Genomic DNA, 23,978 nt, shown 5'->3' with positions numbered 1-23,978 from the left:
GAAGGAACTATGTCATTTGTTCAGACTCCACTGCAGCCCTTCAGAGTTTGACTTCAAAGAAAACAACAAGAAGATCTAGTGTTGGAAATATTAATGGTGTTGTGGAGGTTATGCAGAACTGGAATTACTGTGCAGTTTTGTTGGGTTCCTGCCCACATGGGTGTTGATGGCAATGAGAAAGCAGACAATATTGCTAAAAGAGCATTGAAATTGAGTAGTGAGGTAATTATGGAAATTCCTTTTGGTAAAGGTGAAGCTAAATCATGAATTAGAAAGGCAGTGAGGGATTCATGGCAGAAGGTGTGGGACAACGGTGTAAAAGGTAGACATTTTTATAACATACAGAAGTCAATTAACGTGAAGGTTTTCAAAGGAAAGTGTAGGAGAGAGGAAGTCATCATTTCTAGATTAAGATTAGGTCATACTAGTTTAAAATCAACTCTGTATTTAATGTCAAAGTCCGTGTCTGATAAATGTGATGAGTGTGATGTCACAGAGAATGTAGAGCATGTGATTCTTAAATGTGGCAAGTATGAGGTAGAAAGGAACGCTTTAAGAGACAGGATGTACGAGCTGGGACGGGAATGGAGTTTAGTAGGTTATTAGGGAGGAGTGAGGTGATGAGGGATTGTTATAAGGAAATCCTTGTCTTTCTTAAAGATGCAGGGATAGATAATAAGATTTAAATGTGGTTATCTTATTTTATTTAGGTATTTCCTTTTTTCCCCCCTTTAAGTTAGACTGTAACCTGGTGTAATAATGATCCTAATGTTACACACTCCGGTACAGCAGGTGGCGGTAGAACCTAATAACGTTGGTTGTGATCCGCCATTAAACCTAGAGAAGAAGAAGGAGAGGACGGTTCTGTTGTTTCCTTTCTTTTTCCTCTTCAACAATGTCTAAGGTGAATCATCTGAGAGAGTTTATCGGTCAGCGACTAACAGCAGCTGCTGTAGAAATATTGTCAGTGTTTGAAAAAAGCATCTCGGAGTATGAAGAAGAGCTCGACCGTCAGCGCAGACTGTTGGACCTCGCCTGGAAACCTGAAATCAGACTCCACAGAGTCGGTACGTAACCCTGGAAAGTTGAATGAATGAACACATGAGTAGGACTCCTACAAGATCCCTTTGTTTCCAGTTAAAAGCCGTGGTGATGAAGCAAACCAACTAAATGGGAAACTCCGCAGCTCAAGCAGCTGCTGATGTGGGATTCGGAAACATCCCGAACTAACTTGTTGTTCTGTTTACTTGGTGCTGCCTTTCATGCTCCATTCACACTCTGGACCAGACTGTTATTTCACACTTTATGCTTAATCCTTTATTTAGTAGAAAAGATGCAGATCACCGTTTTTTTAGATTTATTCATCTAGCACAGTATAAAAACAGAACAAGTAACATACAAATGTAAAAGAGAGATTGGTAATGTGCTAGGCTGAGGCAAAAAGCCCAAGGGGCTTATACGAGGCCTCTACCTGTAAAATACAGCAAAAGATTGTACAAAGATTTAAAATATGCAGAATACATGATTGCAGTTTAAAAACAAAGACAAAGCAAATAAACAGCAGCATGAATAGAATACATGGTATCTACATGATTAAAGAATAAAATAACAAATCTAGAAATATCATTAGGTAATCTGAGCAATGAAATGTGTCCTGAGTTTACGTTTAAAATGATTGAATGAAGTAGAGGTAGAAGAGATTGCTGTAGGTGTTCCATAACTGTATCTGATGGAGAACTGACACAAACCAGTACGGAACTTCAGGAGATTTAAATGATTAGCCTGTCTTGTATTAAAATGGTGCATATCACTGTTGAACTGAAAACAATCTTTACATGGCAAAGAAAATGAAAGTGGAAGGTAGTGCTGGGCGGTATATCCAAAAATTTATATCATTGTATTTTTCAAAATTATATCAGTTTCACGGTATATCACGGTATTTTTTTTTTCCATGCACAACTGGGTGTTAACCACATTTTCTAATGATTTGGAAAGGAATTGCTGCAGTAAATTGGCTTAGAATGGCCTATTTTACTGTCATGAGGAGGAAATATTGTAGAAAAACATTAATGTCCACACTAGTATAAATACAGGTTTGCATGGCCTCACAAAATGATGCCGTTTACAATGAGGTGGCGGCACTTATGATTCTAATGAAGTGAGAGAATCAGTCAGACAACACTTAAAGACTTTAAGTGTTGTCTGACTTGACTTTTCTCCCGCACTTCTAGTGTTACCTGTAGACGTGGTGGACAGATCTCAGCTTCATGCATTCTTGATATTCTATCACATGTTTGCGGCTGAGGTGGTGGAGCAAGTTGCTAGTGTTGCCTCCCGCGGCTACAACTTTAGCTTTACAACACTTGCAGATGATTGTTGTTTGTTGGACGTCGTCTTTTTTAAAGCCAAAGAATTTCCACACAGCCGACACGGCTCCTCTTTTCGGAACAAGTTCCCCTGTGTCATGTTCTGGAACAGTTGTGGGACTTTCGTTTTCAGCCATCTTCACCCGCATATGTCCGCTGTAAACAATGCCACTGCTAAATAGTGATGCACCGAAATGAAAATTTGTGGCGGAAACCGAAACCGAAAATAATAATAAACACTTGGCCGAATACCGAACAATACCGAACATGCTTCTTCGCAGTTCTTCATTTATTTTGCCAATTTTTTCACCATTGCATAAATCAAATACATTTGATTTAGGTATGCTTTTCAAAGAAAAAAATCTTTTACAAAATTACAAGGTAGAACATATTTATTGAACATAAAAAACTGAACATTTTTTAATTTCCCAGCATTATGTTGTTTTGGTTCCACCTCCTGGTGAATGTTGGTAAAATTCTTATGTGGTTACTTTTTGGTTAGCCAACGATTTATGTTTGTGGTGCGCATATTTCTTCCGTTGAACTTCACCAGTTAACAGTTTGTCTTTGGACAAATCCCCAGGGAGTGATGGTCTTACTGCAAATTTTTATAAACATTTCTGGGATTTATTAAAGGAACCATTCTCTCTTATGTTAAAAGAAGCAACTAACAATATCACATTTCCCTCTAGTATGAAACAAGGAATAATAACTGTGATTCCAAAACCGGGTAAAAACCCAAGTGACTCCCAATCTGGCTTCATGAGGGGTAGATCCATTCACAACAATATTCGCTTAATCCTCGATTGTCTACACTATAATAATTTAATAGAAGATGATGATTTTATTTTGATTTTTATAAAGCGTTTGATTCGATTGAGCACCCATTCATTTTTCAGTGTTTAAAATGAATTGGATTTGGTGATAAATTCCTAAATATCTTTGAATCCCTTCATCAAAATTCAAATAGCTGTATATCTTTACCAGAAGACACATCACCTCGATTTACAGTTTAAACGAGGAGTAAAACAAGGCTGTCCTATTTCTCCATTTTTCTTCATAATAGCTACAGAAATGCTCTCTATCCTTATCAAAAATTCCAATATCGCACCTTTAGAGGTACTTGGAATACATGTAATCATTATCCAGTTAGCAGATGACACTACTATCTTCACGAAACAATTATCTGAAGTCCCAAAAATATTGCATAATATTGCTATTTTCTCCAAAGCCTCAGGGCTGAAATTAAATTTGAACAAATGTGAGTTAATGCCAATTCACCATAGTCACTTATCAGAGGCATACAACATCCCTATAAAATCTGTTGTCAAATATCTTGGCATTTCCATCTCTAAAGATTCAGCAGAACGTGAAAATAAAAATGTCTGGAGGGTAATTGATGAATGCCAAACCAAACTTAACTCCTGGTTATTAAGAGACATCAGTTTATTAGGTCGTATCTTCTTAACCAAAATGGAAAGTCTCTCCAGATGTATTTATCCAGCAAACTCGTTGTCTATTCCCAATAACGTAATCAAAAGGATTAATCGGGTTAACTTTAATTATATCTGGAGAAAGAAAATTAATTACATTAGGAAAACTGAACTGACCAAAGAATTAAAAGATGGAGGCCTGCAAGCTATAGATTTAGATTTTATTAATGGAAACCTAAAATGAACTGGTTGAAATCTTTTCTACACAATAAGAGTGTGGCCCTACTCTGCGTGCGACGAGAGCCACTGATAGAGGGGATTGTGACCTAAGTTTCAGGCGGACAACTTTTGCCCAAAATACCCTATCTTATAAAGGGTGTGCACTTTGGAATAGCATCCCACCCTCGGTAAGGGAGTGCTCTAATTTCACCACATTTAAGAAACACTTGAAGATGTGGTTAAGAGGCAACCAAACCTGTGATCATGCATAATTCAGATTGGGCTTGTCTGGGGTATGTAGACATGGGTATGGATATGTGTGTGTAGGTGTATGTATATATATGTGTGTATATGTGTGTGTGTACGTACTGTACATGCGTATGTGTGTATATATATGTGTATATATACATATGTATATATTAAATACAATTAGTGGAGATACGGTAGAGCAATGTGCAATTTGATTATGCACTTTATATTAACGACGGGTTTTGTGCAATATGTATACTCCATTTTGGTTCCCGTGCAATATAATTTATCTCCTCGCACTAAGCACTTTAAAATATAAACACTTTAACATATATCCACTATAACTGTACTCTACTGTTTAGACTCGTTTACACACTGGTCGTTGGTCTCCTGTTTTTATTCTTTGTACTAAGTTTCGTGTTGTGTTGTGGTATTATGTGTTTCTGTCTTTGTTTTTTCTTATTCCTTGTACTGATTTTCGTGTTGTGTTGTGGTAATATGTGTTTCTGTCTTTGTTTTTTCTGTTCATGTTACCATCAACCTGCCAGGGGACTACAGATGGAAATTAGCCTTAGGCTATAATCTGGCATATTTACGTGTGAATGTTCATTAATATGCACTGTCCCATTTTAAATAAATAAATAAATCTAAATATAAAAAGAGCTTTTGGTATCATATCCCCAGAGTCATTTTTAATAGACTGGGAGGCATTGAACTGTTACTAAGATGCGACTTTACCGTTCAAATTTCATGCTTTAGACTTAATCGTTTATTTTGTAGAAAAGATGCAGGTCACAGTGGCTCCGTGTAAGATGTGAGATGACACTGGCAAAAAACACGATCGTTGGAGGATGTTCTTATAGGTGTTCATATGCAGGACTTGTAGTTAGATCGTTATTTATGGCGCGGAAGAAGCCATTTCTAGAACAACAACTTTATTCTTCAACTGTCTCGATACCAACGCAGTAACACAAGAGTACAGTCACAGTGCCGCCTAATGGTCACACAGAGTAATGCACTTGTTTTCAAATATACTACATAGATGAAGGGGAAGACCGAAGGTTCAGGACAAACTTTAAACCTCCCAAATACGCAAAGAAAACCATTCTAGTAAATTGGAAACAAAAATCCAGTTTGTGTATCAACCATTTTAGGAATCTTTTATCAGATCATATTAGTAGTGAGATAATGTCTGCCTCCACTGAACAACATTCGGCTGAATTGCACTCTCTGTGGTCCCCGTTTATTGGCTTCGTTACTTAGTGGGGGCGGGGGGGTGGTGATCTCGTAGCCCTTGGGGTTGGGGGTCGGCTTGGGGGGTCTGGGGCGCGGGCCTCTGGTGGCCCCTGGGGGGCGGTGGGGGGGGCCGCGGGGCCCTGTCCCTAGCCGGTGGGGGCCTTGGGGGCCTTGGGGGGCTGTGGGGGGGGTTACCTCATGGCGGTGGGTGGCTGGGGAGGGCTCGGGCGGGGGGCTGTGGCTAGGGCGTCTCCGGGCCTCCCGGGGGGGGCTGGGCCGTGGACGTGGGGGTCCCACCCGGAGGGCCCGGCCCTGCCTGGGTGGGGGGTGGCTGTCTGCGCTGGGGGGGCATTGCTGCCTTGGTCCTCCGTCGCTGGGCGGGGGCCAAGTGCCCCTGCGGATGTGGGGACTCCGTGACCCTTGGGGTGTCCGCCGGGGTGGCCTCGGGGGGGGGTGGGGCCGGGTCCGGGGAGCGGCCCTCCCCTGACCGGGGGGTGCACGGGCGGGCGCGACGGCGGGGTGGCACCATTCCCAGGTATCTATGTCTTATGTTGTCAGTATGAATGGGAGGATGTTGGACCGTTTCCCTGGCCCGGCTCGGAGGGCCGGCCCCCGTCTACTGGACGGCCGGTGGGGGGACGCGGGTGTCTTACCAGGGCCGGCTTTGCTGGTCCTGCTTCCTGGCTTCGGCCTCCGCTCCCCCTCTTTCCCCCCCTACACGATTCATACGTACATAGGCGAAGGGCGGGGGGTCCGGGTCGTGGGGGGCACTGTCCCGCGGGGCCCGGCACTCCCCGCCTCACGGTTTTAACAGCAAAATAGACACTGCACATTCAACACTTAATAAATACATTTGACAAAGACACGTAGTTCGGGAGGGGGGGGGGGTCGGTGTCAATCGATACTTGGCCCTCCCCCCTCCCGTTTTTTATGGCATTAAACACACGCACTCAACACCAGGGGCGGGAGGGGGTCCCACATCACCCGCGTTCCCTCACTGGCCTGGGACAGGTGGGTCGGGTTACCCGGGCCTGGCGGGGCCCGCCATGCAGCCTGGGGTGCCTTCTGGCGGTGCTGGACCCCCCCGGGGAGGGGGAAACGGTGCGTGATTGTATGTCTGTGTCGGTGAGAATGCGGTATGGAAGGGTCCTGCCATGGAGGATTTGAGCCTCCATTGGCAGGACATCAAAACTTAATAATTTATGAATATTATATTATACAAAGATGGTTATTATTATTATTATTATTACTATTATTATTATTATTATTACTAGTATTATTATTATGTATAGTATATTATATTATTATTAGTATAGGTATCTGATAGGTGAATGGATGAATGAATGGGATGCCTGGGTCTGGGGCCCTCCGTTGTCGGGCCTGCACGGGTGTCGCCTTGTTGGGGGGTTCCCTCTCTCCGGGCCCGTCTCCGGTCCCCCCCGCTGCGTCTGCGGCGGGGCGCCCCTCTGGTCTTGGAGGGCCACTTTCGTGGGGGACGGGTGCGCCTGCCCGCGTCGGCGGCCGGGGCGGCTCTGTCTCTCCGGGCAGGCTGGCCCCCTGCCGGGTGGGGGTCGTTGGCCTGAAGGGTGAGGGCCTCCTGGCCGCGTGTCCGGCCCGGACCGGGTGGCCGGGGATTGCCAGGGTCGCGATCCCTGGCTGCTTCTTCCCGCGCCGTGGGGGCCCCGCCGGGGGGGGGGGCCTTGCAGGCGGTGGGTTGCCTCCTCCTACTTCTCCCCTCTGTGGGGTTGCCGGTGGCCTGGGTTCCGGGCTCTTCCGTGTCGGCCTCTGGTCTCGCGGGTGGCGGGGTTGCTCCCCCCCCTCCCCAACTATAGATACACTTCAGGTGGAGCTTTGTTTGGTTTATTACACACACACACACACACACACACACACACACACACACACACACACACATATATATAGTCACTTAGTCACATGCATTTACACACACACACACACACACACACACGCATGATCATATACATACACACACACACACACATAGATATACACACTGGCTTGTTCACCTGCATGCTGGCTCTCTAGTTTTTGGGTTTAGGTAGCGGTAGCGATAGCTTAGCTTAGACTGCGATCAGATCTCAAGATTTAGGTCGATTGCTGTTATTGTTTTGGTTGGCTCCGTGCCGGTTTCGTGCTTTGTTTGTGGTTTTTTGTTGCAGATTTCCAGTGCTTGACGTGTGTCTCTGTGTGTCCCTGCTTCCTGGATTGGCAGTGGAGGTCGTCACCCCCCCCCCCCAAAAAAAAAAAAAAAAAAACCTCCCAAATACAATGAACACTGGGAAGCACTTTTGACTTGTTATAATCCTATCTTTTTGTCACTTTTTGTAATTCCAGAACTCCCACAAGAAAATGTTTGTAAGGTGGAGGAGGACGGGGTGTTCAGTGACCAGCACCTGGATAACCTGGAGAGGAGCTGCAGCCCGGACCAGGAGGAACCAGGGCATCAACAGACTACAGAACTGAAGGAAGACTCCAGCGGTCAGGAGATGAAGCACAAGGACGTAGAGGTGGATGTCTCATTGGTCAATGTCGCTGATGTGAAAGTTGAAAATGGTGAACCAGGACCAAACTGTGGCCAGCTGCTGTTGCACACTTCTCCTGAAGCCCAAAACAAAGATGAGGAAGGGACTGAAAGTTTACGCTCAGACTCCAGTAAAACTGCAGATCCGGAGCCAATGAGACGACACGGTGACCACGAAGATGCTGCTGTCCCGTCAGACAGCAACTGTAAATCAAAGCTGACCAGGACCCACACAGGGAAGAAGGCGTTTTCTTGCAGCACTTGCAGGAAAGAGTTCAGTAAAAGTAGTAATTTAATGGATCACATGAAGATCCACACTGGCGAAAGGCCGTACCTGTGCTACACCTGCAACAAAACCTTTACTAGATCATCACATCTTAAAAGCCACATATACACGCACACGGGCGAGAAGCCCTACATCTGCAAAACATGTGGAAAAAGTTACACACAACGTTCCACCCTGGTGGTTCACTCGAGGATCCACACTGGTGAAAGGCCGTACCTGTGCAACACCTGCAGCAAAACCTTTGCTGATTTATCAAATCTTAAACGGCACATAACCATGCACACGGACGAGAAGCCATATTTGTGCAAGACGTGCAACAAAGGTTTTAGCTGCAGAATTGATTTGCTGAGTCACATGAAAAATCACCCGGAGGAGAAGTCTAGCGACTCGTGACAAATGAAGCTCATGTTGTCGTCCTCCGGGGGCAGCTGTCCACTCCTGTCTGACCCACAGAAGAAGAACCTGCAGAAGTCCAACCACCACCTCCTGCGGCTGATGAGCCTAATCCCCTCCCCACAAGGGTTGCAGGTTCAACCCGGATTTATGCTTCTCCGTCAACTTGACGCAGAGGGAACGATGTGGTTGTGTACTTTTTTTTAAAGTTCTGCATTGAGTTTGTTTGAATCCCTGTTCCTTCTTAAAACTGTGTTATTTGTTGCTGTTGGTAACTTGCTGTCTCCACGGTGCAAATAAAGAGCTGTTAGTATTTGCTGAAGGTTCTTTAAACGTGACAGTTTATTTCGTTCATCTACAAAGCCTCTCTCACACGCCCTTTTTCCCGTCTGTTACTTCTTCACTCACATTCTCTTTTGTAAAGTTAATCTGCAGCTCCATGTTGTTAAACTCTCTCCATCTACTCCGTTCAGAGGTTAGTCCAAGTTTGATATATTTACATATTCAGTTTTTACAACGTTCCTCTGAAAAACGAAGAATCTTCAGAGAAACGAGGACAAAAGAAGAAATGCAACCATCAACACGTCAGAAACAGAACAGCCAACCATCTGTTACCATTTTATAAACTTTAATGTCTGCAGCATTAAACAAAAAACCTTGAAGATTTCAAAAGTCAGTGCAGTCAGATACGGTTTGCTTTTATTTCCCTTTTAAAATGTTTTTATAGATTTAGAAAAAAAGAACATTTGGTTTAAAGGTGAATGAGGAAATGAGTGTGATGTGGGATACACATCACGATACTTGAGTCACGATACAATACGATATTGCAGTATCCAAATTTTGCGATATATTGTGATGTTATACATAGTTTGCTGAAAACTGTAAAAGGGTTTAAGCATTTTAAATCGGAGCTGCACGTACATCAGATTATCGTGATAATTCATGGGACAAACTAAGTCAAAACAATGTAATTCAAATGATCCATGCTGTGTTATTGTAACTATACAAGCTGAAGTTACAACATATTTGTGTACGTTTTTTTTATATTATTTAAATAATATGAAATTAACAATATTATTTAATCACATGTATAAAATCAAGTTGTACTAGATTTACAACTCGTCTGACACATGATTTATTATAAAGCTGATGTTGAGATCAAAGAAAACAACAAGAGAAGATCTAGTGTTGGAAATATTAATGGTGTTGTGGAGGTTATGCAGAACTGGAATTACTGTGCAGTTTTGTTGGGTTCCTGCCCACATGGGTGTTGATGGCAATGAGAAAGCAGACAATATTGCTAAAAGAGCATTGAAATTGAGTAGTGAGGTAATTATGGAAATTCCTTTTGGTAAAGGTGAAGCAAAATCATGAATTAGAAAGACAGTGAGGGATTCATGGCAGAAGGTGTGGGACAACGGTGTAAAAGGGAGACATTTTTATAACATACAGAAGTCAATTAACGTGAAGGTTTTCAAAGGAAAGTGTAGGAGAGAGGAAGTCATCATTTCTAGATTAAGATTAGGTCATACTAGTTTAAAATCAACTCTGTATTTAATGTCAAAGTCCGTGTGTGATAAATGTGATGAGTGTGATGTCACAGAGAATGTAGAGCATGTGATTCTTAAATGTGGCAAGTATGAGGTAGAAAGGAACGCTTTAAGAGACAGGATGTACGAGCTGGGACGGGAATGGAGTTTAGTAGGTTATTAGGGAGGAGTGAGGTGATGAGGGATTGTTATAAGGAAATCCTTGTCTTTCTTAAAGATGCAGGGATAGATAATAAGATTTAAATGTGATTATCTTATTTTATTTAGGTATTTCCTTTTTCCCCCCCTTTAAGTTAGACTGTAACCTGGTGTAATAATGATCCTGATGTTACACACTCCGGTACAGCAGGTGGCGGTAGAACCTAATAACGTTGGTTGTGATCCGCCATTAAACCTAGAGAAGAAGAAAGAGAGGACGGTTCTGTTGTTTCCTTTCTTTTTCCTCTTCAACAATGTCTAAGGTGAATCATCTGAGAGAGTTTATCGGTCAGCGACTAACAGCAGCTGCTGTAGAAATATTGTCAGTGTTTGAAAAAAGCATCTTGGAGTATGAAGAAGAGCTCGACCGTCAGCGCAGACTGTTGGACCTCGCCTGGAAACCTGAAATCAGACTCCACAGAGTCGGTACGTAACCCTGGAAAGTTGAATGAATGAACACATGAGTATGACTCCTACAAGATCCCTTTGTTTCCAGTTAAAAGCCGTGGTGATGAAGCAAACCAACTAAATGGGAAACTCCCCAGCTCAAGCAGCTGCTGATGTGGGATTCGGAAACATCCCGAACTAACTTGTTGTTCTGTTTACTTGGTGCTGCCTTTCATGCTCCATTCACACTCTGGACCAGACTCATATTTCACACTTTACACTTAATCCTTTATTCTGTAGAAAAGATGCAGATCACAGTGGCTCCGTGTAGATTTTTTTAGAGCAAATTCACAGTGTAATAATTTTTGAAGAAGAATATATATAAAAAAAAAGCTTTGGATAAATCAAGAAAGATTCCCAAAGTGTGGAACCAATGGAAATATAGCCATTTCTGTAGAATGATTTTTCCTAAATCCATATTGGTGTTTTTACAGTATATTACAGTCCTTCAAATGTTTCATTATTCTGTTGTAGACCAATTTCTCCAGGATCTTTGAGAAACATGGGAGAATAGAAATGGGCCGGTAGTTACTAAATACACTATGGTCTCCAGATTTGTAAACAGGGACTACTTTGGCAATTTTGAGGTCATTGGGTATTATTCCAGTTTCTAGAGATTTGGTGAAAATATGGCCGCCTAATGGTCACACAGAGTAATGCACTTGTTTTCAAATAACTACATAGATGAAGGGGAAGACCGAAGGTTCAGGACAAACTTTAAACCTCACAAATACAACCAAACAATCAACACTGGGAAGCACTTTTGACTTGTTAAAATCCTATATTTTTGTCCCTTTTTGTAATTCCAGAACTCCCACAAGAAAATGTTTGTAAGGTGGAGGAGGACGGGGTTTTCAGTGACCAGCACCTGGATAACCTGGAGAGGAGCTGCAGCCCGGACCAGGAGGAACCAGGGCATCCACAGACTCCAGAACTGGAGGAAGACTCCAGCGGTCAGGAGATGAAGCACGAGGACGTAGAGGTGGATGTCTCATTGGTCAATGTCGCTGATGTGAAAGTTGAAAATGGTGAACCAGGACCAAACTGTGGCCAGCTGCTGTTGCACACTTCTCCTGAAGCTCAAAACAAAGATGAGGAAGGAGCTGAAAGTTTACGCTCAGACTCCAGTAAAACTGCAGATCAGGAGCCAATGAGACGACACGGTGACCACGAAGATGCTGCTGTCCCGTCAGACAGCAACTGTAAACCAAAGCTGACCAGGACCCACACGGGGAAGAAGGCGTTTTCTTGCAGCACTTGCAGGAAAGAGTTCAGTAAAAGTCGTTATTTAATGGATCACATGAAGATCCACACTGGTGAAAGGCCGTACCTGTGCAACACCTGCGGAAAATCGTTTAGAAAACAATATACGCTCAAGAACCATAAAATGATCCACACGGGCGAGAAGCCGTACCTGTGCAACACCTGCGGAAAATCATTTAGAAACTCAGGAATGCTCAAGGACCATAAAATGATCCACATGGACGAGAAGCCCTACATCTGCAAAATATGTGGAAAAAGTTACAGGCAACGTACCAGCCTGGTGGTTCACTCGAGGACCCACACCGGTGAAAGGCCGTACCTGTGCAACACCTGCGGAAAAACCTTTACTCTTTTATCGGATCTTAAACGGCACATAACCACGCACACGGGCGAGAAGCCCTACATCTGCAAAACATGTGGAAAAACTTACAGGCTACGTTCTACCCTGGTGATTCACTTGAGGACCCACACCGGCGAAAAGCCGTACCTGTGCAACACCTGCAGCAAAACCTATACTAGATTATCAGATCTTAAACGCCACATAGACACCCACACGGGAGAGAAGCGTTATTTCTGCAAGACGTGCAACAAAGGTTTTAGCCGCAGAATTGATTTGCTGAGTCACATGAAAAATCACCCGGAGGAGAAGTCTGGTGATTTCTGACAAATGAAGCTCATGTTGTCGTCCTCCGGGGGCAGCTGTCCACTCCTGTCTGACCCACAGAAGAAGAACCCGCAGAAGTCCAACCACCACCTCCTGTGGCTGATGAGCCTAATCCCCTCCCCACAAGGGTTGCAGGTTCAACCCGGATTTATGCTTCTCCGTCAACTTGACGCAGAGGGAACGATGTGGTTGTGTACTTTTTTGCATTGAGTTTGTTTGAATCCTTGTTCCTTCTTAAAATTGTTATTTGTTGCTCTTGGTAACTTGCCGTCTCCACGGTGCAAATAAAGAGCTGTTAGTATGTGCTGAAGTTTCTTTAAACGTTTATTTCATTCATCTACAAAGTCTTTTTCTTCTTCACTTACATTCCCTTTGTAAAGTTAATCTGCAGCTCGATGTTGTTAAACTCTCTCCATCTACTCCGTTCTGAGGTTAGTCCAAGTTTTTACAACGTTCCTCTGAAAACATGAAGAAACTTCAGAGAAACGAGGACAAAAGAAGAAATGCAACCATCAACACGTCAGAAACAGAACAGCCAACCATCTGTCACCATTTTATAAACTTTAATATCTGCAGCATTAAACAAAAAACCTTGAAGATTTCAGAAGTCAGTGCAGTCAGATACGGTTTGCTTTTATTTCCCCTTTAAAATGTTTTTATTGATTTAGAAAACAAGAACATTTAGTTTGCAAATGAATGAGGAAATGAGTGTGATGTGGGATACACATCACGATACTTGAATCACGATACAATACGATATTGCAGTATCCACATTTTGCGATATATTGTGATGTTATACATAGTTCCCTGAAAACTGTAAAAGGCTTTACGCTTTTTAAAATCTGAGCTGCACGTACATCATATTATCGTGATAATTCATGGGACAAACTAAATAAAAACAATGCAATTAAAATGATCCATGCTGTGTTATTGTAACTATATAAGCTAAAGTTACAAGATATTTATGTACGTTTTTCATATTATTTACATAATATGAAATTAACAATATTATTTAATCACATGTATAAAATAAAGTTATCTAAATTTACAACTCGTCTGACACATGATTTATTATAAAGCTGATGTTGAGATCTGTGTTGAAGCTGCAGATCTGCAGGTTGGAGAGCAGGAAGAAGAGGGAGGATCATCGGGATCAGATTCCAGGAAGAGGACACAATTTGGATTTAACCCTTTTTTATCAGACATCCGTTTAGAAGTAAATGTCTTTTTTACCTCAACTCATATTTAGTCAGAAATAATCATGAAAAATGTAATTAAGTTTTCATTTTAGATGGATGAATTATTGTATTGTTTATAATTCTGGAATATTACACTCTCCATATGTAGAAAGAGCAGCAGTGCCCCCTTGTGGTGAGTTATAAAAGCTCAACATAAACCCAAGAGTGAACAATCTATCGTAATAATAATAAAAACACAAATAAAAAAAGACTTCAGTGCATCAACAAGAGGAAAGTTGTCAGTGATGCAGATTATTGGTACAGCGTGATCAGAACAACCAGCATTTAGCTCAGAAAACAATGTGGAAAGAGAAATGTCATCAAATGAAGTTGAAAAGTGGAGATGCACTTTTGTCCTTTATCCTCAACTTCCTCAATCACGTCATTTTGATCCAGTTTGTTATTTCACTGGTCTTGGCTTCATCAAATGACACATCCAGGGACAGAAGCCGTGCATAGGTGTTCATCCTGTCCAGGGGCCTGTACTACGAAGCAAGTTCATCATACCCAGGATATCTTTTCCTTATCCAGATTCACTAACCCGGACAATTGCAATCACGCTAAGCGGTCACACGACGGTGGTTATCAACTCGGTAGATCGACCCAGCTTTCTCCAATCTGGATATGAGCGCGTGCACATAAAAGGGGCGGTGTTTTCAGCGCATGACCAATCGCAAGCATGGAGAAGTCCGCTGTCAGAGCCGCTTATCTCAGTAGCGAAGAGCAAAGGATAAATTACACTGTGATTTAACTTAATATTTAGACTTGAAATTAAAAGTTCATGTCGTGTTCAAATTAAACGAGGTCTGACATTTCATCCTCTCTCAAATGACTCATACCTTGTTTCTACAGTATATTTACAGTTTGTATATAAAGGTTTATTTGCAAAAGTAGTTTTCTTAGAAAGACGGAGTGAGGATATCTACAGCAAAGACAAACGTACTCGCATACCTCTCTGTCAGGAGAAAAGAAATGATAAAGTGTTGATACTTGGGTATGAAAGGAATTGCTTAGTTTCTTGACTAATTCAATTTTTGTTGAAAGTCAGCCCACTCTTTTTTTTTTTCCTCTCACGATCCGCGCACCGAGCTCCACTGGATTCTCTTCGAAAGGGCATGCCATTTTCCAAGAGAGCTGATTGGTCAGTGGGCGGTGCTTTTATACCCGGCGATCTGTATCTCGAACATAACCTGCTCCGGAGCAGGTTAGCTGTTCAGCATAAGTTACCATGGCGATGTACCCCGGTGAGAAGTGAACCACCGTCGTAGTCCTGAAAACCCAGGGTTAAACCTGAAGTTACCTCGCTAACCCCAAATCCCGCTTCGTAGTACAGGCCCCAGGTGTTGGAAGGTGAAGTGAAGCCGAAGCCATCGCTTCATCCACTGATCTGTTGGCACGGTAGGAAAACTGATAGGAATCCACTGTGTCAGGAACCATGGAGTTGATGTGGGTTAAAAAAAGATGATCTGCTCTGTTGGTCTCTGGAGAAGGTTTACTGAAAATGTTTCTCCATGAATAAGGACTAAAAATAACGTAAAAGTTCAAGACAGACTAATTATCCACAATATTTAACCAATAACGATGAAGTCATTAATGATATGAATGAGGTGGTTAATCATTTTAACAGGTATTTTGTGAGTGTTGGACCAAAGCTGGCAGAAAAATGTGTGATCCTGGATCAGCTGATGGATGGAAGGAAACATGAATAAGTAGAAATCCAGATTCAATGTTTCTCACAGCTGTGGAGGAGAGAGAAATCATAGATATTGTAAGTAAATGTAAAAACAAGGTGTCAACTGACTGTGGTGATATGACAATAGTCAAAAAGGTTATTGATGGATTGTTAACTGACATACAGCTGTAATCAGTCGCTCAGAACTGGGACATTTACAAAAAAAAAAAATGAAAACTGCAAAAGTCATCCCACTGTACAGAACTGGAGACAGACACCAATTCACTAATTACAGGCCTGATTCTTTACTCCCAACATTTTCTAAGATCTTAGAAAAAGTATTTATTTACAGGTTGGACAAATTAATGCCAATCAAAAGGCCACGCCCCTAATTACGCATTAAACTTCTTGCTTTATATAATTCCAACCTGCCACAATACGAGGAAAAAGAGGCTTCAAACCCCTGCAGAAAACCTGTGGGTGATTCATGCAGGAATGAACCGTCATTCTGAGTTTGGGGCTTAGTTTGGGATCTTTATTCCCTCTAGTGGTTAAATGTTGGAAACTGCAGCTTTAAATGAGTCTTGTATATCTATATATTTCACACCAAAATCAGTTTGATAGTTTGATAGTTTGATCAGTTTGATATTTAAATGTTTTGATGTCTCAAAGACTTACCATGTGTATTATTTTGAAGCCCATTGCAATAAAAGTTTCTTAACAACATAATTTTTTTATAACAAATAATAAAGAACACATGAATTAAAAACTATTTTTATTTTATATATTGATATTAACAATCAGAAGCTTATCATATAAATTGCGTAAGCTCTCATTGTGTCGGAAAAAATAAAACTCTTTCTAAACCTTCTTGCTTGTGTTGTTTTCTCAGATGTAAATCACTTTGGATAAAAGCGTCTGCTAAATGAAATACTTACTGTAACTGCGAGAAGGAACTATGTCATTTGTTCAGACTCCACTGCAGCCCTTCAGAGTTTGACTTCAAATAAAACAACAAGAGAAGATCTAGTGTTGGAAATATTAATGGTTTTGTGGAGGTTATGCAGAACTGGAATTACTGTGCAGCTTTGTTGGGTTCCTGCCCACATGGGTGTTGATGGCAATGAGAAAGCAGACAATATTGCTAAAAGAGCATTGGAATTGAGTAGTGAGGTAATTATGGAAATTCCTTTTGGTAAAGGTGAAGCAAAATCATGAATTAGAAAGGCAGTGAGGGATTCATGGCAGAAGGTGTGGGACAACGGTGTAAAAGGGAGACATTTTTATAACATACAGAAGTCAATTAACGTGAAGGTTTTCAAAGGAAAGTGTAGGAGAGAGGAAGTCATCATTTCTAGATTAAGATTAGGTCATACTAGTTTAAAATCAACTCTGTATTTAATGTCAAAGTCCATGTGTGATAAATGTGATGAGTGTGATGTCACAGAGAATGTAGAGCATGTGATTCTTAAATGTGGCAAGTATGAGGTAGAAAGGAACGCTTTAAGAGACAGGATGTACGAGCTGGGACGGGAATGGAGTTTAGTAGGTTATTAGGGAGGAGTGAGGTGATGAGGGATTGTTATAAGGAAATCCTTGTCTTTCTTAAAGATGCAGGGATAGATAATAAGATTTAAATGTGGTTATCTTATTTTATTTAGGTATTTCCTTTTTTCCCCCTTTAAGTTAGACTGTAACCTGGTGTAATAATGATCCTGATGTTACACACTCCGGTACAGCAGGTGGCGGTATAACCTAATAACGTTGGTTGTGATCCGCCATTAAACCTAGAGAAGAAGAAGAAGAGGACGGTTCTGTTGTTTCCTTTCTTTTTCCTCTTCAACAATGTCTAAGGTGAATCATCTGAGAGAGTTTATCGGTCAGCGACTAACAGCAGCTGCTGTAGAAATATTGTCAGTGTTTGAAAAAAGCATCTTGGAGTATGAAGAAGAGCTCGACCGTCAGCGCAGACTGTTGGACCTCGCCTGGAAACCTGAAATCAGACTCCACAGAGTCGGTACGTAACCCTGGAAAGTTGAATGAATGAACACATGAGTATGACTCCTACAAGATCCCTTTGTTTCCAGTTAAAAGCCGTGGTGATGAAGCAAACCAACTCAATGGGAAACTCCCCAGCTCAAGCAGCTGCTGATGTGGGATTCGGAAACATCCCGAACTAACTTGTTGTTCTGTTTACTTGGTGCTGCCTTTCATGCTCCATTCAGACTCTGGACCAGACTCATATTTCACACTTTACACTTAATCCTTTATTCTGTAGAAAAGATGCAGATCACACTGGCTCCGTGTAGATTTTCTCTTTTTTTTTTTAAAGCAAATCCACATTGGAAGAATAATAACAAAATTAACTGTGTCAAAAGCTTTGGATAAATCCAGAAAGATTTCCAAAGCGTATTCATTATTATTGATTGCAGTGTGAATTTTATCAACAATTGAATTATAGCCATTTCTGTAGAATGATTTTTCCTAAATCCATATTGGTGTTTATACAGTATATTACAGTCCTGCAAATGTTTCATCATTCTGTTATGGACCAATTTCTCCAGGATCTTTGAGAAACCTGGGAGAACAGAAATGGGCCGGTAGTTTCTAAATATACTATGGTCTCCAGATTTGTAAACAGGGACTACTTTGGTAATTTTGAGGTCATTGGGTATTATTCCAGTTTCTAGAGATTTGGTGAAAATATGGCCGCCTAATGGTCACACAGAGTAATGCACTTGTTTTCAAATATACTACATAGATGAAAGGGAAGACCGAAGGTTCAGGACAAAGTTTAAACCTCACAAATACAACCAAACAATCAACACTGGGAAGCAATTTTGACTTGTTAAAATCCTATCTTTTTGTCCCTTTTTGTAATTCCAGAACTCCCACAAGAGAATGTTTGTAAGGTGGAGGAGGACGGGGTTTTCAGTGACCAGCACCTGGATAACCTGGAGAGGAGCTGCAGCCCGGACCAGGAGGAACCAGGGCATCCACAGACTACAGAACTGGAGGAAAACTCCAGCAGTCAGGAGATGAAGCACGAGGACGTAGAGGTGGATGTCTCATTGGTCAATGTCGCTGATGTGAAAGTTGAAAATGGTGAACCAGGACCAAACTGTGTCCAGCTGCTGTTGCACACTTCTCCTGAAGCTCAAAACAAAGATGAGGAAGGGACTGAAAGTTTACGCTCAGACTCCAGTAAAACTGCAGATCCGGAGCCGATGAGACGACACGGTGACCACGAAGATGCTGCTGTCCCGTCAGACAGCAACTGTAAACCAAAGCTGACCAGGACCCACACGGGGAAGAAGGTATTTTCTTGCAGCACTTGCAGGAAAGAGTTCAGTAAAAGTAGTAATTTAATGGATCACATGAAGATCCACACTGGTGAAAGGCCGTACCTGTGCAACACCTGCGGAAAAATCTTTACCGAATCATCAGCTCTTAAACGGCACATAATCACGCACACAAACATTATTTTTGGAAGATTCTAGGTTTCAAAGACTGTAATAATTTTCCTTGTTGACTAATTAAGAAACATTTTGAGTGGATTTCTTTCTCTCAAAGCACTCAGAAACACAGCCATGAAACCTTTTTCATAATGTAACACAGAGAACATCCTGCCATCAAGACATTTATGAAAATATCTATATTTTTCCGTTTTGCAGGTTTCTACTGAGGAAATGCCTCCAGAAGATTCTGGTGTTACAAAGTCTTCCTCCACAATTGAAGATTTGGAACAGGTATATATTGATACTTTTAATAAACATTGTACATTATCTGAGTATGAAATACTATTTTATGAATGAATAGCAGCGGGGTGCAAAAAACATTACTGTAGATTACTGTAGGCACACTGTGCTCGTAAATTATTTCTTCCAGTTTGCACATTTCCATTTTTAGGAGCAAGTGAAATTCTCGCTCTGTAGAGCCCTGCAGTAACGTCACATTGGACGACCAAAACAGCCAAATCACTGACCAAGTGCAACACTATTAAAATATGCTCCGTTATCTCCATAGTAAAGCGATACCAGAATAATATGGAATATATCATCTATACACACACACATATATATATATATATATATATATATATATATATATATATATATATATGTGTGTATATAATTCAAAAAGGTGTACTTGAAAACAGGGTTTTGTTTCTGTAAATCATATTTGTTTGTATCTGTAACCGTAGTTTTGTAAACTTGTACATAGTAGTAGCTATTAAATATTTAGCTGTATGAAAGTGAGCTTGCAAGTGTCTGAATGCACAGACTTGTAAAACGGAGTTTGCACACATGTAGAAGTTTACGAAACTAAGCTTACAGATAAATGCTTGTACTTAAATGTACAGGTTTGCAAAACTATAGTTACTGGTACAAACATAAATGCACAGCTTTACAAAACTATGGTTACAGATACAAAACCCTGTTTTCAAGCACTCCTTTCTGAATGATACAATATTCCATAAAAAAGGTGCAACCAAATCATGTGCTGGTGCAACCAACTTTCTCAGTTGTCACACCAGTGGACGAGTTAATCTGGAGCCTGTGCAAGATATTTTTGACCTTCTAAAGCTGTATTTCCACACTTATTTTCATCCTGTCACTTAATGGAAATTAACAAATGAACACAGGCAGACCACGGTGTTAATTTTGAACACAACTGCTCTTGTTCTCTATCTTAGATGGACACGGAGAATCAGTTCTGCAGTCCAACTGAAATGGAGACAGTTGTCAACAGTGAGAGGGTAAGTTGAATGTAATGTAGACATTTGATGGACATTTGTTTGGTTTTTTTAATACTTTTAAGATAAATACATATGATTCTGAAATGTCTTGCTGCTCAAACTGTCTGGTAACAATAAATGTTACAATAAAAACATTCCAACAGTGTCAGAAACATAGGCTGGTGTGTGCAACTGTCTCCCCCTTGGACAAGTGTCTCCAGTGTGTGGGACCTGTGTCCTCCCTCAAGTGGCTTGGCTATAAATGCAGAGGTGAGATATTAAATGAATTGGCACTGTCTGGTGAAAGGTAGTAGGTGTATGTGCTGTGTTCTGTGGTACGATTAACCCCTCTATTAACACCTATGGAGAATGATCCTGGTACAGCATAGGCTACTGTACCTACTATTGTTTCAGTTTAACTATGGTGTCATTATGAAATTGAAGACAGCTACCGTACTTCACTTTCAGTTTAACCCTTGTATTGTCTTCGGGTCAAAATGACCTAATTCTCCTTTTCCTTCCTTCCTTCCTTCCTTCCTTCCTTCCTTCCTTCCTTCCTTCCTTCCTTCCTTCCTTCCTTCCTTCCTTCCTTCCTTCCTTCCTTCCTTCCTTCCTTCCTTCCTTCCTTCCTTCCTTCCTTCCTTCCTTCTCCCCTTCCTTCTCCCCTTCCTTCCTTCCTTCCTTCTTTCCTTCTTTCCTTCTTCCCTTCCTTCCTTCCTTCCTTTTTCCCTTCCTTCCTTCTTTCCCCCTGCTCTCCTTCCTTCCTTCCTTCCTTCCTTCCTTCTATCCATCCTTCTTTTCTCCCTTCCTTCTTCCTTTCTTTCCTTTTCATTTTTCCTTCCTTCCTTCTTTCCACCCTTCTTCTCTTCCTCCTTCTCCCCTTCCTTCCTCCCTTCCTTCCTCCCTCCCTCCCTCCCTTCCTTCCTTCTTCCCTTCCTTCCTTGTTTCCTCTTGCTCTCTCCTTCCTTCTCCCTTCCTCTTTTCTTTCTTTCTTCCTTCCTTCCTGCCTTCCTTCCTTCTTTTCTCCCTTCCTTCCTCCTTTCTTTCCTTTTCATTCTTCCTTCCTCCCTTCTTTCCTTCCTTCTTTCCTTCTTTTCTCCCTTCCTTCCTCCCTTCTTTCCTCCCTTCTTCTCTTCCTCCTTCCTTGACCCGAACACAGCACAAGGGTTAACTATGGTGTCATTATGAAATTGAAGACAGCTACCTTACTTTATTAGAGTGAGATTGGTTGCAGTCTGTGTCATATATGTCATCTAATTCAGATTACATAAAGATGTTTCATTCTGCCTTATTGGCACTGACCAGTTCTGCGAGGGTCATACTGTAGGTTTTCCTCAATCCACCTTGTTCTCCACTTGGATGTGTGAACATTTACATCAATAAGTGTCAGTCAGTACGTTTACATGCAGCAAAGAGATGGGATTTCTGATCGTATCAGATAACGACATGCAGAAGACCGGATCACTGGTCTGAGTTTACATGCTGTTCAGAGATCGGATAAATGGCCAGAGCATGGCTGACTCCGTGACGCTAGGTGGTGCTGTAACCATGGTAACCATTTCAACAAAGAGCCACCTCCGGTTGACCTCCACTTAACAACAACAAGAAAAGACGTCGTACGACGACCGGGTCTGATTTGTTGTTCCGAGTTTTTTCCCTTTGCTGCCGCTAACCTTGCGAGAGGCGCAAAAGCCACAATAACCCTTTTTTTTAATTATTATTATTATATTATAAAACGTGAAATTTACCGGAAAATACTAATACGGGAGGACGGCGGGAAAGAGGGGTAAAATACGGTAGTTTCCCGGCAAAAACGGGAGACTGGACTTGAGTGGAAACAAGTCACAAGTTTTCTACTGGACAATTGTGTCGTTATTAGGGAAAGAGGACTGGACTTGAGACACAAGTTAGGAGGGCCAGCCAGGTTCTTTCCTCTCTCTTATTGTTCAACTGTTGCACTGTAGGTGTTTTGAAAATAAAAAATAAATAAATAGTGGAAGTGATATATATGTAAATATTGTCCTATACTGAATTAAATGCTTGCTAATCAATAATTCCGCCAATTAATTAGCCTGCCTGAGTTTTACCTGCCCTTATAACCAGTACTTGAGTTGTAAAAAGAAAAATCAGGGGGGATGGTGGATTTTATCATATGTGGACAGATAATTTGTGCTGATTACAAATAATATAATATATTACAAATAATAGGACTGACCAAAACACCTGCAGAAATACTGCAGGAATGACATAGCAGCAGTTAAATGCAGGCTTCTGTAAGCTTTAAATATCCACTGGGCTTACATCAAATACATCAAAACACAACAATAAAAACAGTTTTCTGAACTTATCAAAATGACTCTGTCCTTCACAGGATAAGTAAAATGGATCACTGCAAAAACTCAAAATCTTAAAAAGAATATTTGTCTTATTTCTAGTTAAAATGTCTCATTTTAGTAAAAAAAATCTCATTACACTTAAAACAAGACTCATCACTGTAAAAAAAACAACAATTTTCACCTGTTTCAAGTAGATTTTCACTTGAAATAAGTAGAAAAATCTGCCAGTGGAACAAGATTTTTTTGCTTATAATAAGAAAATAAATCTTGTCCCACTGGCAGATTTTCCTACTTATTTCAAGTGAAAATTTACCTGAAACAGGTGAAAATTGTCACATTTTTCTGGTGATGACTCTAAATGTTGAAATGGCAGTAAAACCACATTCATTGGTGAAATGACATAAGTTTTCAGTTGTAAGAGCTTCCTTCATCTTTTTTGCTGTACAGCACACACTTGTATTTCATGCCACGAATAAAGTCATACAAACAAAAATGAAAAATGATTTCTAGCTTATTCATTTTATGTCAGACATATGGATTTATTTTGTCTAGTTGTCAGAATAATCACATTATTGGTTCCATATTATGTTCTTTGCAAATATAATCATGACTACTTTCATTAAACTGTGTTTTAGGTACTTTGATTTATAAACAGTCACACCGGGTTCATTTTGACCCAGGAAAACAGCTGTGATTGGTTTTAAATCAGTATTCTGATTAAACCTGATCAGTGTGTTTATTATATAAACGCATTTTCATTAAAGTCAGACAATAATGCTCAAAATAGTACTGTAAAGTTGGAAAGCAGTTGAATAATAACACATTTAACAGAGAATTAGGTTATAATTTATGTAATGTGTTATTGGTAGTGAATCTAAAAAGGTTTTTATTTTAAAAACACTGGACTTAAAACATACTTAAAAACACAAGACGTTTCGGTGTTCATCCAAACACCTTCATCAGTTGTTTGGTCCACAGGAAGTAGCTCTGGCAGTTATAGACTCAAAGGAGTCACATGACTAAGGTCACATGACTGCCCAATGAGTGAGCCAGAGAAGATGGTGTCCCAGGAGACTAAACAGATGCCCCTCCCCCCGCCTGTGAGGTGGAGCAAGTTGGTTGGTCTGTTAAGCGCCGGGGTAATGTCT

At 41.1% G+C, this 23,978-nt stretch overlaps 1 protein-coding gene across 1 annotated transcript; it reads left to right on the top strand.

The window, feature by feature from the left end:
* Positions 1–874: 874 nt before the first annotated feature.
* On the top strand, positions 875–9,023 carry LOC133441178 (zinc finger protein 543-like). Its single transcript, XM_061718578.1, has 2 exons — positions 875–1,067; positions 7,859–9,023. Exons 1-2 carry the CDS (start codon positions 896–898, stop codon positions 8,722–8,724), a joined length of 1,038 nt encoding a protein of 345 aa, XP_061574562.1. The 5' UTR covers positions 875–895; the 3' UTR covers positions 8,725–9,023.
* Positions 9,024–23,978: the final 14,955 nt, after the last annotated feature.

The sequence above is a fragment of the Cololabis saira genome, chromosome 3 (assembly GCF_033807715.1).
Source record: "Cololabis saira isolate AMF1-May2022 chromosome 3, fColSai1.1, whole genome shotgun sequence".
Classification (NCBI taxonomy): domain Eukaryota; kingdom Metazoa; phylum Chordata; class Actinopteri; order Beloniformes; family Belonidae; genus Cololabis; species Cololabis saira.
Note: the sequence above shows the minus strand (reverse complement) of the source record. Positions and strands in the feature narration are given on the sequence as shown.

Bases quoted from the DNA above. Each gene is read 5' to 3' on its own strand.
- LOC133441178 (XM_061718578.1), top strand. From the start codon at position 896: ATGTCTAAGGTGAATCATCTGAGAGAGTTTATCGGTCAGCGACTAACA. The intron at 1,068-7,858 runs GTACGTAACCCT...TTGTAATTCCAG, and splicing joins AATCAGACTCCACAGAGTCG to AACTCCCACAAGAAAATGTT.